Genomic DNA, 19,299 nt, shown 5'->3' with positions numbered 1-19,299 from the left:
ATTTTATGAGCTTCTTATGCACCCTGTCCGCAAGTGGGCACCTGCAGATTTGGCGCGAGGGAATTGCCCATAGTTTAAAGCATTGTGACGCAAAACATGGGTTTCCTAGGGGAAGCCCGGAAGAATGGAGATAAGAGTAGTCACTACAAGTGGCTTATTAAGGGCTTTGGGACAGTGGCGGTTCTAGACCACTTTTAGTGAGGGGGCCAAACTGGGACCAGTTGTTTTTTCTTCAGAGGGGGAAATTAAACCCAGGTGAAAAATAGACAAAGATGATCGCTTTAATAAATATATATTATGCCAAATAATAGCGCACATCATTAAATATTTGTTTCAGTAACAGAATTTAATACTAGATTAAGAATCCGGTTGTTGACTCAAATTCTGTGTGTGTGTTATGAGGGGGGCTCTTCCTGTTGGAGGGGTGGCCAGCTCAGTGTAACAGGGGCACTGGCCCCCCGTTGGCCCCTGTCTAGAACGGCCCATGCTGTGGGAGGAAATTAAGATTCAGTCAATGAACGTACAAAGACGTGCTGATGGCAGAGAAGGGCTCCAGTGGGCCGACTGGTAAAGAGGTGTGACTTTGGGTGAAGTCAGGCTTTAGGATTTCTAATGTTGTTATCAAAGACTGACCACACAAAAACACATTTGTATCAGGGCATTTATTGGTTCTGATCCACACATGTCCCCCCCATCTGCTCCCAGAGACTTTGCAACACCTCTACCCCGGATCACCGCCCTAAAACGACGGCTTCCTGTCCTCGGTAAAAAAAAAACGTAGCAAGTGCCCATCAAACAGTCTGTGGCTGCTTTTCCGACTCCTGAGGCACTTCTTCAGTATCTGGTTCTGCAGACTCGTCCACCTCCTCCATCCACTCCTCCAGAAACGCTTCTCCTTGTGACGCGCAGAGGTTGTGCAAGACACAGCAGCTGTTGACGACGGTGGGGACCCTCGAGGTGCTGACGTGCATCCTCTTCAACAGACACCGCCATCTTCCCTCAGCCGCCCTAAAGTACTCTCCACCATCGTCCGAGCATGAATCAGTCTGTAGTTAAAGTTCGTCTGCTCGACGGTGAGATGCCCGTCGTCCGGGTAACCGTTCATCAGCCAGCTGAGCAGAGGGTACACAGGGTCTCCCAACAACATCACACCTTCAACATCTTTAGAGTCCTGGTTTGTAAACATGATAACAAATTAACCATTTCAAACAACCCTCAAGATTTCTCTGAAAGTAAGGCAACAAACAAGAACGCCTCACCGGTGGGAAAAGGTCGGCGCTCTCAGCCAGATCGAACAGCGACGAGTTCCGGAGCATGGTGGCGTCGCGTACACTGCCAGCCCACCCCACGTTGATGTTGGTGAATCTGTTGATTGAGAGAAAAAGAGGCTTTAATGATATACGAGGAGGGCAAGCATACTTCAAAGAGTCTCACATAACGACTTCACGCGTCTACAAGAACCATCTTCTTCTTAAGGTCAGAGTTTAGTAAGGGTGTCATCATTATTGCGGCGGCTTAGAATTGAAAATTGCAGCACAGACACTAAAGTGGGATTGTACCTGCGACTCGTTCATGTTAAAATATTTTAAAAAGTCAGAAAAAATCCAAAAAAAGGGGGTGTGTGCCCAAACTTCATGGCCCAGGTGGAATCAGATGAAGTAGGAACAAATATCTGCCTACTGTGCGCGCCTACTTGTGAACATAGCATGCCTTCTAAAAGCTGTTTAAAGAGGACTCTCCCTAAAACAAAGATCCCTCTCATATGACTTCTCGTCACGCGCCACAGTTTCCTGAACAACTGGTTTGTTTGATTCTAAAGTCACAGCACATAGTTGTTTTATTAGAGCACAGAGCATTTGGATGTCATGAGGCTTGGCTAATCGCTGTGAGATGTTATTGTTATTGAGCAGCAACAGGCAGGGTTTGGATTTCTGAAGTTCCTTCCTGGAATGAAACACATCTTTCATGGTTGCAGAATGTGTCAAACATGTCATCGATATCTTCAGAGAAAAGGAACTTTTATCAATGAGGAAACAGAAGTTTAGAAACCTGTGTCCGATCAACTCTGATGATGAAAGCCATCATCACAACCGGAAGTTTTTCTGAATGAATGCAACCAGAATATAAATAAATAAATATTGTGATTGACATCTGCAGAGTTGTGAGTTCTGCTATGTACTTCTCCACTCCTCACTCCTCCACTCCTCACTCCTCCCTCCTCACTCCTCCCTCCTCAACTCCTCACGCCTCCACTCATCCATTCCTCCACTCCTCCACTCCTCCACTCCTCACTCCTCCATATACAGGGGCCGGTAAGGACCAGTGTGCTCTATCTATTCTTCCTGTAAAGGTGAAGGTTTCAAATGGAAATCACATAATAACAACTTATGCCTTCTTGGATCCTGGCAGCTCTGGCACATTCTGCTCTGAACATCTCATGAAGAAGTTGAATGCTGAAGGTAAAAGAACCAGCTTTCTGTTACGGACAGTGGGGCAAGAAACAGTGAAGACTGCATACTCCTTGACAGGTTTAGAGGTTGCTGGTCTTGAAAGCAGTGATTTTCATGTGCTTCCAGATGTTCTCACACAGGAGAAAATGCCTGTGAATGCTGATGACATAGTGACACAGGATAAATGGCCACACTTAGAAAAAGTAAGCATCCCAAGCATCGAGAAAACTGTCGACCTGTTAATTGGCACCAATGCTCCCAGGTTATTGGAACAATGGGAGGTTGTCAACAGCTGCGGGAATGGCCCGTATGCCGTCAGGACAGTGCTGGGATGGTCCGTAAATGGTCCACTGAATGGAAACGGTGGTGCCATTGAGGCAGAATTTCCCTCTGCAATGGTAAACAGGATCGCTGTGTGTAAACTGGAGGAGATGTTGGCTGCCCAGTATAACCATGACTTCAATGACAAGAATGTGGAGGATGAAGGTCAAGAGAAGACATTAGGTTTTTGGAAATTGTCAATCATTCAGCAAAGCAGGTGGATGGGCATTACAGCCTGAAAATGCCTTTTAGGAAAGAGCAGCCCATGCTTCCAAATAATCTATTGGTGGCCAAGCAAAGGATTCTTGGGCTCACAAAAAGGTTTGAGAAAGATGAACAGTTTCATCAGGAGTACGCAAACTTCTTCAATGACGTCATTGGTAAAAGATATGCAGAGAAAATCCCTCAACATCAGATGGACTGTGAAGAAGGAAAAGTCTGGTATATCCCCCATCATGGTGTTCACCATCCCAGGAAGAATAATTTGCGGGTTGTGTTTGTGAAACAGGACCAGTATGCAAAAAGAAGGTGGAGACAGGTTCAATACATCTGGGATCTGTTCTGGAAGCGGTGGGTTCAGGAGTGCCTCCCTCTGCTTCAAGAACGGCAAAAGTGGAACAGAGAAAGGAGGAGTCTTGTGCCTGGAGACATTGTCATTGTCATGGATTCAACTGCCCCTCGTGGCTCTTGGCTGCTCGGCCGAGTGATCGAAAAACATTTCCTGACAAACATGGTGTTGTTTGGTCTGTTCGCCTTAAAACAAAGTCTAATGTGTTGGAAAGACCAGTCACCAAACTTTGTGTATTGAATGCAGCTGAAGATGTTTAATGATAATGCATTAATGGCATTGTTTTTGTTTGTGGCTCTTTGTTTGTATTTTGTGAATTGTTAGCTCCACTTGTCACTAACAATTAGGGACCGGAGTGTAAGAGCCATATTCATGTTTTTGGGTCAAGCTGTAAATCATTTTCACGATTGTGCCACTGGGTGTCGCTGTCCTATTGTTTAAGTCACAGGTATATATGTACGTCACTTGTCAAGGTACGGGAGGTGTTTGACCCCGGAAGGGCTTATGGTTTTTGACCGCTGAGGCGGCAGGCGGCATGGAGAAACCGCAGCTGTATTGTTTGTTTGTTTGTTTAGTTCAAAAGAATGGAAACTGATGGACGCTGTATTCACTTCATGGTGCTGCAATAAATGGATTGTATTATGCTGCAAACCAAAGTCACGACTGCAGAAATCTTATTGATCGACAAACAGCAAACGGTATCGTATTGACCTACGACAGTACGGCGCGTCAGCCAGGTCACTCCTGGGAGTCAAAACAAAACGGCAGCTTTAGTATTAGACTAAGCTTCTATAGTGTCCCTCGTGTATGTTTTGTTTCGAGTGGGCGCGAGCCGTCGGCAGGTTTCACCCATTCCTCCATCTCCAAGTTCTCCTCGATCGTCTTCAGGATGTCTAAACTGATCGCGGTGCTGTGGGGGACGCACTGAGGAGAAACACAGACGAGCTCTGATGGAACAAACACCACATGACTTCAAATAACACGTGAACTTTATCATTCATGTGGAGGCAGAGCAATAACATAGAACACCTTGTTCTGGCTTCTGACCTTACAATAAACTACAAATACACCAGCTGGTACCAGGAGATACGTTTTAAATAATTCACTACACATGAAATAAAACAGCAGCTTTGGTTTGAATATCACTTCAGAGAACATGCGTCTCTGAGTCTATACGCACGCCGTGTGTTTGTCAGGAGACTTCTCAGAAAACATATTTATATTTTCATTTCATTGTACAGTGTTCACCTTTGTTATTTTTTGTATTATATCTTTGCTTTAATACAGTGTATAGCTTCTGTACAGTTTATTTAAACAAATGTACTCTCTTTAATGATTTGGATTTTGTACTTTTCAAGCTCTAGTTTTTTATTTTTTGTTTCAAATGTTAAACCTGCATCAACAAAACGAGGTGTAATGCCTGCCCCTAAAAAAAATAGCTTTCATAGGATTGTTACTCAAACACTGAAGCCATTGTCAAAATCCCAAGTCAAGTCTACCACTGATTAAATACCAAGTTTAAAAACCAACTTAACCAAACGTCTCAGAAAATGTAATGTAACAAGGTAATCAGTCCAACAAACAAAGAAAATATGCTGCTTTACTTTACAAGCTTTATGGAGACACCCCAACACCTACACTAATAACTAACTCACCTAAGCCTCACTTCTTCAATGGCTTGTCGAGCTCGAGGCGTCTCCCAAACTCGGACACCATCCCTGAAGACCACTGACCGAGTCACCTGAAACACAACGAATTTGGTGCACCCCCTCCCCAGAGTTACCACTAAAAATAAAAAAGGCAAAATAACAAAGTGGCAAGTCCTGCTTGCCCGGCGGCTTGCTGATCAGGGTGCTCAAAAATAAAACTCTTGTCAAACAAACCTTGTTACACCATTGTAATTTGAAATATCAATTAATCAAAATGACGGTCAAACTAACAAGTACAACTAATGCTCTGAAGAAAGTCAAATCTTTAAATCTTCAAACAAATTGTACCAGTAACAAGTCAGAGAGGATACTTACCACTCTACACAGATCAAGTTCCAAACAAACTACACAAACAATCTGATACACAACTAATTAGATTTACAACTACCAAGTATCAAGCCAAATCCAAGTTCAGAAGTCAGACAAACCCCCATTTTCTCACAACCCAGGCAAATCCTCCTAATCAAAGAATGTGCAAACTGTAAATCAGTGGTGATTGTAATGGTGAATGTGTGTAGTGTTGACGAGAGAGAGACAGAGGCTGTATCTGAATTGCCAAGTACATACTCAATCTTTCAGTAGACAGTACCTACTATCCATGCTGTATACTGTTTGTACCTACTATTCAGTAGGCGCGCACAGTAGGAAGATATTTGTTCCTACTTCTTCTGATTCATTCAGTAAAGAAGTGACGTCATTTACATTTCCCGAACCGGCCGCATTCACACGGTTTTTTTTTGTTTTTTGTTTAGCGTTATTCAAGAAGAGTAATGCACATATACAGTCAGGTAAACAAAAAACAATATTACAATGTAAATAAAGTAAAAGGCAGATTAAATAACTAAATAACATACAATACATAAAGAAAAGTACAAATGAAAGACAGTAATATACAGAATATAAAATAAACCAATAAAGACGCATTTAAAGAGTTAAATCATTATTTAAATAGAGGGGGAAAGGTTTTATAATAATGCAGATATTTGTTATATTTTCTGTTGTTAATTAAAAGTAGTGATTTCAGACGGGATTTTAACTCTAGATTAAAAATTGATTAAATTAATCCACGCTCGTTTGTTTTGATCTGGAGGCGGACGTGAAGTGACGATTTATGTTTAGTTTCGCACTGCATTGTGGGTAAAATACAATTCATTTCCTGAAAGCACGCATCCGATCCATATTGTATAAACACCGGAAGTTAGTATCCATACTGAAATGTTCAGTATACTGAAGTGGACCCAAACAATGCATACTGAATGACCACGAAAGTTCAGTATACTGAAACTCCTACTAAAAAGTACTGCCTACTGAACTGTGGCTATTTGGAAAGGGCCCGAGAATAAGAAGCCACTTTAAATACTGAGGCCCTGTGTGCCCAGGTGCACAAAATCAAATGAAGTGGCTCCGCCCCTCTTTACCTGAAGGCAACCTGAGTGGGGAGAAACACAAGGCAGCAGAAAGAGCACTGACTGGGTGTGTGGTTATGGTGCACCACAAAGAGTGCACAGTGATCTGGGTCGGAACTTCGAGTCCGAGGTGTTCTAGAAAATTGGCTCACTGTTATTGAGAAAATGCACAACACACCTTTTCGACCACAGTCTGATGGACCGGTAGAAAGATTTAACTCCACCCTGCAGAAGATTCTGGCCACAACAGCCGAGCGCTGACACGGGGACCTTAGGATCCCCTACGCTGTCATGGCTTACAGAGCAACCAGGCACAGCGCTACCAGTTTCACACCCAACTTCATGATGTTCAGCCGTGAAGTTAGTGAACCGGGGGACCTGGTAACTGGCCTGCCCCCGACCCTTAAACAGCTCCTTCTTCCCCTGAGTATGTCCAGCAAACTCCGGGAGAGTCAGAGTGGAGTTGGATCATCGGATTGCCAGAGATGCACTGGGGGAGTCAGTGAAGCAGCAAAAAGGAAGCCAAAGAGAGAAATGATAACAGAACAAATATACACACAATTGAAGTGTTTTTTCCATATACCATTTAGTTATACACACTGAAGGCTATAATGCATTTCTATTGTTTCTTCTAACAATATGTTGAGTAAATCCAGATGACATCTACAAGTGTTGTCATTCAGTTTGGGATCAAAGGCTGCAGCAGTTAGGTGCCCAGTGGCCTCTGCACTCTTAATTAATCCTGTGCATGTTCAGGTGTCATTGAGATTTTCTTTATTTTGTATTCTGACTGCAGGATTCTTATTAAGGGTTAAAGGTTTTCAGTTAAATAAACCTGGACCTGATCTGACTGTGGTCGCTCTGCATCAGGATCTGCTGAGTTCCTTTTCTTTACCAAAGAGAATTTAGGCACTCGACACAAAATAACACAAGTAGATGAAAGTCTTTCTCACTCTACATCAGTTTATTTATTACAAGGTGACACGTGAGCTGTCTGAAGAACTTCTGCTAACCAACACAGAGGCCTCCAAGGAAACAGAGTGACAGAAAGAAGAAGATATCAGCAGAGAAGAAGAATCCTTACACTGTAACTGTTTCATATAAACACTTTAAATTCAAACGTCATAACTGATCCCAACTTACTGGTTCATATGTCAGCAAAACTTCAATGTCAAAAAAGTAGAGACAGATTTATGTCTTTTATCTCTTTTTTGTCTTACATACACAATAGTGATGTGAAGTTGGAATCCTTTAGATCAGTTTTACCATTGCACAGGATTAGCATTTCTCTCCTGCATGAACTAACATGTGTCTGGTCAGAATTTCTTTCCGGTTAAACCTTTTACCACACTCAGAGCAGCTGAAGGGTTTCTCTCCTGTATGAACTAACATGTGTTTTGTCAGACTTCCTCTTAGGGTAAAGCTTTTACTGCAAACAGAGCAGCTGAAGGGTTTCTCTCCTGTATGAACTAACATGTGTGTGGTCAGAGTCGCTTTCCGGTTAAACCTTTTACCACACTCAGAGCAGCTGAAGGGTTTCTCTCCTGTATGAACTGACATGTGTTTTGTCAGAGTTCCTCTTAGGGTAAAGCTTTTACTGCAAACAGAGCAGCTGAAGGCTTTCTGTCCTGTATGAACTAACATGTGTCTGGTCAGACTTTGTCTAAGGGTAACGCTTTTACTGCAAACAGAGCAGCTGAAGGGTTTCTCTACTGTATGAACTAACATGTGTTGGGTCAGATTTCCTCTTTGGGTAAAGCTTTTACTGCAAACAGAGCAGCTGAAGGCTTTCTGTCCTGTATGAACTAACATGTGTGTGGTCAGATTTCCTCTTCGGGTAAAGCTTTTACTGCAAACAGAGCAGCTCAAGGGTTTCGCTACTGTATGAACTAACATGTGTCTGGTCAGAGACTCTTTCCGGTTAAACCTTTTACTACACTCAGAGCAGCTCAGGGGTTTCTCTCCTGTATGAACTAACATGTGTCTGGTCAGATTTCCTCTTTGGGTAAAACTTTTACTGCAAACAGAGCAGCTGAAAGCTTTCTCTCCTGCATGAACTAACATGTGTGTGGTCAGATTTCCTCTTTGGGTAAAGCTTTTACTGCAAACAGTGTAGCTGTAAGGTTTCTCTCCTGTATGAACTAACATGTGTGTGGTCAGATGTTGTCTTTGGGTAAAGCTTTTACTGCAAACAGAGCAGCTGAAGGCTTTCTCTCCTGTATGAACTAACATGTGTCTGGTCAGATTTCCTCTTAAGGTAAAGCTTTTACTGCAAACAGAGCAGCTGAAGGCTTTCTCTCCTGTATGAACTAACATGTGTGTGGTCAGATGCCCAATCTGGTTAAATCTTTTACCACACTCCGAGCAGCTGTGTTGTCTCTTACCAGTCTTTAGTTTCTTATTTTTCAAGTTTAATTCTGACAGATCTTCTCTTGTCTCTTTCCAATCATCACTGTCATCAGTCTCAGGTTCACCAGAGTCTTCAGTCTCGACCTCAGTCTCTGGTTGTAAACGTCTCTCTGGATCTGAATCTCTCTCTGGTTCTGCTCCTCCACAGTCCTCTCCATCAACTCCTGTTTCCATCTGTTCAGTTTGTCTCTGATGAAGCTGTGAGGACTGAGGTTTCTCTTCATCATCTTCACTCTTCACAGAGACAGGAGTGAAGGGGAACTTGGTGGTATCAGCCTCCTCCAGTCCTTGAAGCTGTTCTTCCTCCTGACTGATCCACAGTTCCTCATGTTCTTCTTTAATGTGTTGGGGCTTAGTGTCCTCCTGGTCCAGAATGTGGCTCCACTCCTGCTGCTCAGGTGGAAGCTCTTCTTTACTCACCAACAGCTGCTGGACATCTGCAGGACACAGTAAACAAACATTAACGGTACTTAAACTGCTTTTTAAATATTAATAAGGGCTGTCAAATGATTTCATTTTTAAAGGCTGAAAATCAATAGTTCACTAGAATTGATCACATTTTAATCATGTTTGGAATTCACTCATTTTGCATTTAAAAAACGTTTTTAATGCTTTTATTTTGTAATGCCTTAAGCTTAGGTTACTTTACTTCCTTTTTGGATACAAACCTACCTTTATTTTGAAAGAAAATAAGGAACTTGTCTAAGGCTGTGAAGATTGAGGTTTCTCATCATTAAGTCCTGGAGAGCGGGCAGCCAAGGTTCGAAACCGACCTGTGGCTCATTTCCAAAACGGCAACAGAAAGGCTGGCGTTATGTAAATGAGCCATGTGCTGCTGATCACTTCCTGATTATGTCAGATACTACCTCTTCACACACCAAAGTGCTGAGCTAGCTCAATCTTTAGGAAAGAATAAGATATGTGTCCAACAGAGAGTTTTTGCAATTAAATTGCAGAAATTGCAACAATTATTTGCATTTTTTTTTAATACAAAAAATCAAGACTTTTTTCATTAAACTACGTTCTTACACACACTTTGATGTAGGGATGTAATGATTCACGAGACTGGGTTCGCGATACGATTCTTTCACGATTTATTTTACAAATTGAGACTGAAGAAACATTTTGAAATAACTGAAAAAGATTCCTTTAATTTATTCATGAAAACACCATGGGGGGTGGGGGGCACAGACCCTTAAAGGGATCATGGTGTTCATGTGTTTCTTTGAATAACAGCAGTCAAAACAATTATTTAAACTTTTAACGGTCTGTCTAGCTTAGTTTTTGTTCCTGCAACTCCCTTTTCTGAGCGCACCTGAATGCATCTCTCATTGTCTGAGCACCCCTGAATGCAGCATGGTCACAGCGCATTTTCTGAGTAATGGCAGAGAGAGAGACATGCCCAGAAAAGTCTGAAGTAAGCTAAGCGGCCTACTTTATTTTCTGATGGTTCTTGAGGACTTTTTATTATTGTGCACACCCAGGCCTCCGCTGGTGAAAGTGTGCTCACCTGTGTGTGTGTGTGCAAGTGTCTGTGTGTGTGTACAGTGTAGTGTCTCAGCTACAGACATCACACCCCCAGTCTCTTATTCTCATCTCAGGAGACTTGAATCACGCTTCCCTGTCTGCCACTCTCCCTACTTTCACTCAGTATGTTGACTGCCATACCAGGGACAATAAAACTTTGGACTTACTGTATGCAAACACCAAGGATGCATACAGATCATCACCCCTCCCCCCCTCTGGGCCGCTCAGACCACAACCTGGTGAGACTGCAGCCCATTTACATACCTATGGTGAAAAAACAACCCCCCACAACCAGGTATGTGAAGAAGTGGTCTAAGGAGGCCACTGAGGCGCTGCAGGACTGCAGGACTTTACACACCTTAAAGTTTGGGGATCTGGTAGAATTTAAGACTACACAAATAATGTGTAAAGCAAAAAATAAGCTGCTACCTGTAAACATACAAAAAGTGTTCAAAGACAGAGAGGGGGGTTATAACTTTAGAGGGAAACTAAACTTGAAACAGCATTATGCTCGGACCAATTTAAAAAGTATGTGTATTTCCATTTGTGGGGTGGTTTTGTGGAATGGTCTTGACGAAACAATTAAACAAAGTATGAATATAATGCACTTTTTTTTTTTAAATGTACAAAAGATATATCTTTGAAAAGTTCAGAAATGAGGAAGGAGAATGTAAATCTCACAGCTGTTAATGGCGCCTGTTCATTTTGTTCTTTTTTTTGGTTTGTTTTGTTTTTCTTAATCACTCGATTGGAGTATTTTTTTTGTATTGTCTGTTTAGTTTATTTGATTGGATTTTGCATTTGTTAATGGTGAAGAATGGGGGTAGGACTTGACAAGCCTAGGCTTCTTCCTATTCCTTTTTGAACGAGTCAAATGTGTATTATATTGAAATTGGCTTTTTATTTTATTTTTATTTTAATAAAATGTGTGTGTGTGTGTGTATGTGAATGTGTATGTGAATGTGTATGTGCATCGTGTGTGACACAGAGAGCAGAGGAGAATTGTAAACGACCATGTAGAGACAGAAATGACATGATGCCGTCGTGTAAAGAAGATAGAATAAACTATCGTTTCTGAAGTGGAGGCTGGCTTGACCGCAGTCTGATGCAGAGGGTGGCCTGAAGTTTGTGTGCCCAAAGATACAATTGAATAGCATATTGTTAAGGTTTCTAAAACGTATCTCCAATAACCAGATCCGTTGCTGGATTCAATAGGTGAAGACTTAAAGAGTCTTTTAGTCCAGTAAACTCAATGATGTTGTTAGCAGGAGCTAGCTGCAGCTAACACTGTGCTGTGTGCGTCTGTGGAAGTTAGCTAAAGGCTCTGCTATCTGAAACATGAGCAGGAAACACGTTTCCAGCAGTGGAAAGAAAACCAACCTGTTCTCTGTAGCTTGATTTCAGGAGTTAAAATCACATCCAGCAGTTTTCTTTGTCGGTGGAGCTCCTCTTCGTATCCACTTGTTGTTCTTTCTTCTGTTATATCTCTGATAACCGCAGCGAGCAGCCGTCGACTGAATAACTCTTTAAGATCCTTAAACCCGGCCATCTTACACACATCCAAGAGTCACAGAGGGGAAACTCAACTCAGCGCTGACGTCTTTACAACTTTACTCTGATCATCTACTGTTACGTTAGCACCCTAACGATCATTAATAAACACACGGAGAATCACGTGTCTGCTCAGCAGGAACGTTTACTCACAACTTGTGTTACACACTCAATGGTCCGGGTGGAAACAACCCGCTTTAGTTCCCTTTACAGAACACCTCCCCTCCCTTTGACTTGCATTGTAACCACGCGGTTGACCTTTTTCCCGCCACCATATTGCTGTATTTAAAACTCTGGAAACCTATCTTTGTCTGTTTATCCTCATTCACCTCATTGAATAGTGTATGTAACACAGATTATGTCCAATGGGTGGCGCTGCTGTACATAATTATCATTGTCTTAAAACTGTAGAAAATACCGGTAGTGACTCTGTGCTGCACAGCTCCTCAGAAGTCTCACAGAATAAGAGCAAATGTCTGGGTAAAAAATAAAAATATATATATATTCACGTCATTTATAGACCCTCTAACAATCATATTTTAGTTGAAGGAAATAAATTTGAAAACGAAATATATATCTACGATTCCTCACAAAACATGGTTAACAGCTCGGTTGAGTTGCCAGTCTACGCAAACGGCCTGGCTCAAGTCACTCATTTCTTATTTTGTTCACCTTTTCTAACCATTGCTACTCATTTCATTTGTTGAATAAATTATAAGTTATTTTAACAAGTTCTACTCTCTGTGATGTTTACATATGAAAAAACTAAACATTTTGTTGCAGAAATGAAAGAAATCCATTCATATCCAAAGTAACCCTAAACAGTCAACCAGCTGGTTGATCTGCATATCTGCTTCCTGATTGAGTAATCCGAAAAATATAAACTGAAATGTTGCTTAATGAAGAGGCAGGAACACAATTTTACCAACAAATATTTTTTTGCAAATGGATTTCTTAGTGTGGAAGTCAAAGGGTTAAGTAAGCATCCCCACCTGTGACATTTTCCAGCACTCACAGAGGTAGGATAGGATAGGATAATACTTTATTGATCCCCAGAGGGGAAATTCGGGCGTTGCAGCAGCACAGACAAGTAAACTCAAAATACACATTAAACAGAATAGATAAGATAAATAAAAATAAAAACAGGGGGTATATACAAGTACAAAATGAATGATGAAGTTAACTATGCATGGAAATTGAGACAGTATTTGCAGAGAATGACAAGATAAAGTGACAAGTGATGATTAACGTGACTTGGTATGATAAATAGCAGCAAGTAATGTAAACAGCAGAGACGAGAGGCAGTGTTGTACCACAGTAATGCAGAGTGCAGTTATATAATGTAGTATAGCAGGTTATCCAACACACAATATAAGTAAAAAAACAAAAAACACAATGTTAGCAAATCTAAACACAATATAATATTAACTACAAAGTAAATAAGTACTAAAAGATATAAAAAATAAGAATGTTCTATATTGGTTGCCAAGCATTTACATTTTGAACCAGACAATATCACATCTGATAAAAATGGGAGATTTATAATTGTCTCAGGGAAAATATTTAATACAAAAGTTATCCTTGCCAATGTCTACGCTCCGAATGCTGATGATGTTAGCTTTTTTGATAGTTTTTTCTCTCTTCTCAATGGCCTAGACACACATTATCTAATACTTGGTGGGGACTTCAACTGCTGGTTGGACCCGACCCTGGATCGCTCTTCCAGCAGACCAGGGGTAGTGAGTAGATCTGCCTCATGTATCCAGTCTTTAATCTCTGAGTTTGGGATTTCAGTTATATTCCTCAACCTTAGAGCGAGACAGTATTCCTTTTTTTCAAATGTCCATCACACTTACTCCAGAATAGACAATATTTTTGTTGACAACAGACTAATTCCTCAGGTCCATTCCTGCACATATCACAGTATCGTCATATCTGATCATGCCCCTGTTGTGATGTCAATGCTATTTCCCAACGCTCCACGGCCTACGAGGGACTGGCGTCTCAACCCAACCCTACTTTCAGACCCCCAGTTTGTTAAATATATAGAAGAACAGATTAGCTTTTTCTTGGCTTTTTCCATGGATGTCTCTGCTCTTGTGGTCTGGGACGCATTTAAGGCCTACTTGAGAGGACAAATAATAGCATTCACTGCAAATAAGAAAAGACAGTCTCAGAAGGACCAACTGGAATTGATATCTAAAATCCAAGAAACCGATCGACAATATGCACTTAACCGAACTCCAGAACTATATAACCAACGATTGGAACTGAAAACTAAGTTTAACCTTCTCACCACTTACCAAACGGAAAATCTCCGGTTAAAAAGTAAAAGCACCTACTATGAACATAGTGAAAAAACTGGGAAATTGCTGGCTAATCAACTAAAGGGACTAAGGGCTAAACAACTTATAACAAGTATTCACACAGACAGTGGTGATACCACTCTAGACCCCACTAAGATAAATGATACCTTTAAAGGTTTTTACTCCCAACTGTATACCTCACAATTTAATGGTGACGATGCAGCTATTAAGGCCTTTCTTGACCCTTTGTCCACCCCAACCATTCCGCCAGAGTTGGTGGAGAAAATGGAGGCTCCTCTGTCTCAGGCGGAGATAGCCCTGGCTATATCGTCCATGCAATCCGGGAAATCCCCTGGCCCTGATGGCTTCCCAGCTGAATTTTTCAAGAAATTTTCAACACTCCTCTCTCCACGCCTTGCTACTGTCTTTTTCGAGTCACTTCCTCAGTCGATGAATGAGGCTCGTATAACTCTTATAGCTAAAAAGGGTAAGGATCCCACATACTGTGCCTCGTACAGGCCAATCTCCCTGCTCAACACAGATGCGAAAGTCCTCGCTAAGACACTAGCACACAGGTTGGAGGAAGTTACCCCCTTAATAATAGCGCAGGGTCAGACTGGCTTTATAAAGAACCGACACTCCTTCTTCAATGTCCGACATTTATTTAACATTCTATACTCAAGCTCTAGTAATGTCCCCGAATGTGTCGTGACACTAGATGCAGAGAAGGCGTTTGATCGCGCTGAGTGGAAATATTTGTTTAAAGTTCTGGAAAATTTTGGATTAGGTCCGTTACCTACAGCCTCGATTAAATTATTGTATGTTTCTCCCATTGCTAAAGTTCAAACAAACAGCACAATCTCTCAGCCCTTCGCACTGGGTCGTTGAACCCGCCAGCGTTGCCCACTGAGCCCGATTCTCTTTGATCTAGCGATTGAACCGCTCGCAATGGCTCTTCGGAACAGCCAGGGTGTCTCTGGTATTTGGAGAGGGGGTACAGAGCATAGGGTGTCTTTATATGCAGATGGTCTCCTATTATATGTTTCAGACCCAAATACCTCGCTTCCAGCAGCTCTCTCCCTGCTTGAGCAATTTGGATCTATATCTGGATACAAGATCAATATGCACAAGAGCGAACTGTTTCCAATTAACAGACAGGCGTTTGACTTAGACTACAGTGGCATTCCATTCCAAATTGAAGAGAGACAATTTACCTATTTGGGAGTGGTTGCTACCCGACAATTTAAGAACATTTTGAAAGACAATTCTATAACCTTGTTAAACCAGGTCAGAACATCACTATCAAAGTGGTCCCCCCTCGCATTATCGCTCGCTGGGCGAATAAACTCCATAAAAATGAATGTTCTCCCAAAATTTACATATTTGTTTCAGTGTGTCCCAGTACTTGTTCCAAAATCGTTTTTGTTTCATTGGATTCCATTATCTCCTCATATATATGGCAGGGCAAGAGGCCTCGAATTAGCAAAGCTCTGCTTCAGAGACCCAAAAGGGAATGGAGGTATGGGGCTCCCTGATTTCCGTCACTACTAGTGGGCTACCAATATTCGTTGTATTGCTTTTTGGACTCGCTTTTATCTCCAGTCCGACGGTCCAGACTGGACATCTCTGGAGCTAAATTCATGCCGATTCATCTCCCTCCCTGTACTCCTCGGTGCGCCGCTTGACTGCCCCTTACCAAAATCACTGGATAATCCAGTGGTACGTCATACCCTTCGGGTGTGGACCCAATTTAGGAGATCCTTTCGATACGAATTCTTTTCCCTTCTGAGTCCGATTGCCTCAAATCATCTCTTCACCCCCTCGCGCTCTGACTCAACTTTTCGGACTTGGCATGAAAGGGGCATCAGATCGTTTGCGGACTTGTTTGAAGACGGTTGTTTTGTTTCCTTTAATCAATTGACTGAGAAATACAATTTACCCAAAACGCACTTCTTTCGGTATTTACAGGTCAGACAGTATGTTCGTTCGCACGTGCCTTGTTTCCCTTCAGTACCCATAGCTAACCCAATAGATACCTTTCTTTCCTTTGACCCACTGTCTAGAGGTGCGCTGTCCAAGTTACACAATATCATTTTGATGCTGATATGTTCACCACTGGACAAGATTAAGACGGCCTGGGAACAGGACTTGGGACACATCTCTGATGACCAATGGGACTCCATTCTTTTATCAATACATAAATCCTCAATCTGTGCTAGACACTGTCTACTTCAATTTAAGGTGGTCCACAGGGCTCACATGTCCAAGGTTAAGCTGTCCAGCATGTACCCCGATATAACTCCCACCTGTGACAAATGCAATTTGGGTGGCAGTGGCTCAGTCTGGGCGGCAGTAGCTCAGTCTGTAGGGACTTGGGTTGGGAACCGGAGGGTCGCCGGCTCAAGTCCCGGTGCGGACCAAATATGGAAGTTGGTCTGGCAGCTGGAGAGGTACCAGATCACTTCACTCAGCTCCGTCACTCTGACATCTCTCCATTAGTGCATGTCCATAGGATCCTGTTTCTGCATGTGTGTGTTCATGACCTACAGAGTGTAAAAACTAATATTTCCCTTTGCAGGGATCAATAAAAGTAAATCTTAAATCTTAATCTTAATTATATTGATGCTACCCTGATACATATGTATTGGCTATGTCCCAAATTGCAGAAATTCTAGCATGACATTTTTCATACTTTATCTACAATATTAAAGAAAAATATAAGTTTTTCTCTCAGAAGCTTGAGGAAGAAATTCTGAGACATGGGAACCTTTCTCAACTTACTTTCATAACACTCAAACTAAATCATCATGAGATGAGCTTTGATCCGGCCCTTGACACAAAAAACAAGATCTGACTCTGTGTGGTGAGCCTTCATTTTTTAAGGACAGCTGGGGATGGGAGGGTGGGAAGGGCTATTGCACTTTATCAGGTATTACTGTCACTGCCACAGTGACAAGTCTTACTTGTTCTGCACATTTCTATACCATTTGTGGCATTGTGGAATATTACTGGCCAACCCTGGTGTTTTCTATGTTTTATTATTATTATTATTTTTGTATTTTGTGTTTATATGATGAAAACTCAATAAAGATATTTGAAATATAAGAAATAACAATGTGAATATATACAACCAGGATTTAACTAAGCATTACTAGTCTTAAATAGGAAGATTAAATATGGAAGATTGAATGTAAATGTGCAAAAACAGAGTCGGAAATGGTTGTAAATTAAATATGAAAGATTAAATGTAAATGTGCAAAAACAGAGTTGGAAATGGTTGTAAATTAAATATGAAAGATTAAATGTAAATGTGCAAAAACAGAGTTGGAAATGGACAGTATTGACATAAGTTAAAGTGCATGAGTGTGCAGAACAGATTACAGTATGGAGAGACAGATATTATCATGATGACAGTTCTCTGCTCGCATGAGGTGAACTGTTGTACAGAGTTATGGCCTTCGGTAAGAAAGATTTCTTGTATCTGTCCTTGTGACAGCGAAGTTGGATCAGTCTGTTAGAGAAGCTGCTCCGCTGTTTGTCCAGTAGGGTGTGCAGAGGGTGATCAGGATTATCCATAATGGATAACAGTTTGTTTAGAGTCCTCCTCTCTGTCACCACTACAAAAGAGTCCAGCTTGCAGCCTATCACAGAGCAGACCTTCTTAATAAGTTTGTCCAGTCTCTTAGTGTCACCAGCTCCAATGCTGCTCCCCCAGCAGACCACAGCAGAGAACAGTGCACTGGCCACAACAGACTGATAGAAGATCTCCAACATCTTGCTGCACACGTTGAAGGATCTCAGCTTCCTCAGAAAGTAGAGTCGGCTCATCCTCTGTTCTTGTACACAGCCTGAGTATTGGCCTTCCAGTTCAGTTTGTTGTCTATGTTGACACCCAGGTACTTGTACTCCTCCACCACAGACACATCCTCTCCCAGGATGCACAGCGGTGGTAGCTCTGTCCTCTTCCTTCTGAAGTCGATCACCATCTCCCTGGTCTTATCCAAGTTCAGAATCAGGTGATTTCTTCCTGTCCACTCCACAAAGTAATCCACCAGCTCTCTGTACTCCCCCTCTTGCCCATCACTTATACACCCCACCACCGCAGAGTCATCAGAAAACTTCTGCAAGTGGCATGACCTGGAATTGTAATGAAAGTCAGAGGTGTACAAGGTGAAAAGGAAAGGAGACAGCACAGTCCCTGTGGAGCTCCTGTACTACTCTCCACCATTCCAGACTGAACACTGCCAAGTCGGACAAACTGTGGTCTGTCTGTCAGGTAGTCAGTAATCCAGGAGGTGAGTCCACACCCATCAACTGCAGCTTCTCTTCCAGCAGTTGTGGCTGGATGGTGTTTAATGCACTGGAGAAATCAAAAAAGGTGATTCTCACAGTGCAGCCGTTTCCCTCCAGATGTGAGTGAGCACGCTGCAGCAGGTAGATGATGGCATCGTCCACTCCCGGGTGTGGCTGGGAGGCAAATTGTTGAGGGTCAAGGGATGGTTTCACCTGCGGCCTGAGGTGGGTCAAGACGAGCCTCTCCAACACTTTCATCACGAGATGTGAGAGCCACTGGTCGATAGTCCCTGAGGTCAGATGGTGTCGTCTTCTTTGGGACCGGGACCAAGCAGGACATTTTCCACAGCACCGGTATCCTCTCCTGGCTCAGACTCAGGTTGAAGAGGTGTTGCAGAATCTCAGACAGCTGGCTGGCGCAGGTCTTCAGGACCCTTGGGCTGATGCCGTCCGGGCCTGGAGCCTTGCTAATGTTTAGTTTCTCCAGCTGTCTCTTCACCTACCCAGTTGTAAGAGTCAGGGGGAGTTGGAGCAATTCACCTCAGAGGGGGAAGTGCATTCCTGTGGTGCGGGGCCAGAGTCCAAAGAGTTCACCATGGGGAGTTGGGGGGGAAGGAGAAAATACAAAGGGAGGCTGTAAGGTGTGAAGTACAGGGGTGTTGTTTGAGGTGGGTTGGGGGGAGGGAGAAAATACAAGGGGGGGGGGGGGGGGGGGCAGGGAGGTGTGAAGTACAGGAATGTTGTTTGAGGTGGGAGAGG

The 19,299-nt window shown here is 42.5% G+C and overlaps 1 protein-coding gene and 1 long non-coding RNA gene across 2 annotated transcripts; both read right to left on the bottom strand.

Annotated features, from left to right (window-relative positions):
• Window positions 1-534: 534 nt before the first annotated feature.
• LOC136178486 (uncharacterized) lies at window positions 535-1,886 on the bottom strand. Its single transcript, XR_010665896.1, has 3 exons — window positions 1,560-1,886; window positions 1,260-1,365; window positions 535-1,171 (listed from the first exon to the last, which is right to left on the bottom strand). It is a non-coding gene; the product is annotated as an uncharacterized lncRNA (long non-coding RNA).
• A 5,521-nt stretch (window positions 1,887-7,407) lies between these two features.
• On the bottom strand, window positions 7,408-9,343 carry LOC136178485 (zinc finger protein 85-like). Its single transcript, XM_065952369.1, has one exon. The coding sequence runs from the start codon at window positions 9,035-9,037 to the stop codon at window positions 7,733-7,735; it is 1,305 nt and encodes a 434-aa protein (XP_065808441.1). The 5' UTR covers window positions 9,038-9,343; the 3' UTR covers window positions 7,408-7,732.
• Window positions 9,344-19,299: the final 9,956 nt, after the last annotated feature.

The sequence above is a fragment of the Labrus bergylta genome, chromosome 3, assembly GCF_963930695.1.
Source record: "Labrus bergylta chromosome 3, fLabBer1.1, whole genome shotgun sequence".
NCBI lineage: Eukaryota > Metazoa > Chordata > Actinopteri > Labriformes > Labridae > Labrus > Labrus bergylta.
The sequence above is the reverse complement of the archived record's forward strand: the minus strand, read 5'-3'. Positions and strand labels throughout refer to the sequence as shown.

Bases quoted from the DNA above. Each gene is read 5' to 3' on its own strand.
- LOC136178485 (XM_065952369.1), bottom strand. From the start codon at position 9,037: ATGGAAACAGGAGTTGATGGAGAGGACTGTGGAGGAGCAGAACCAGAG.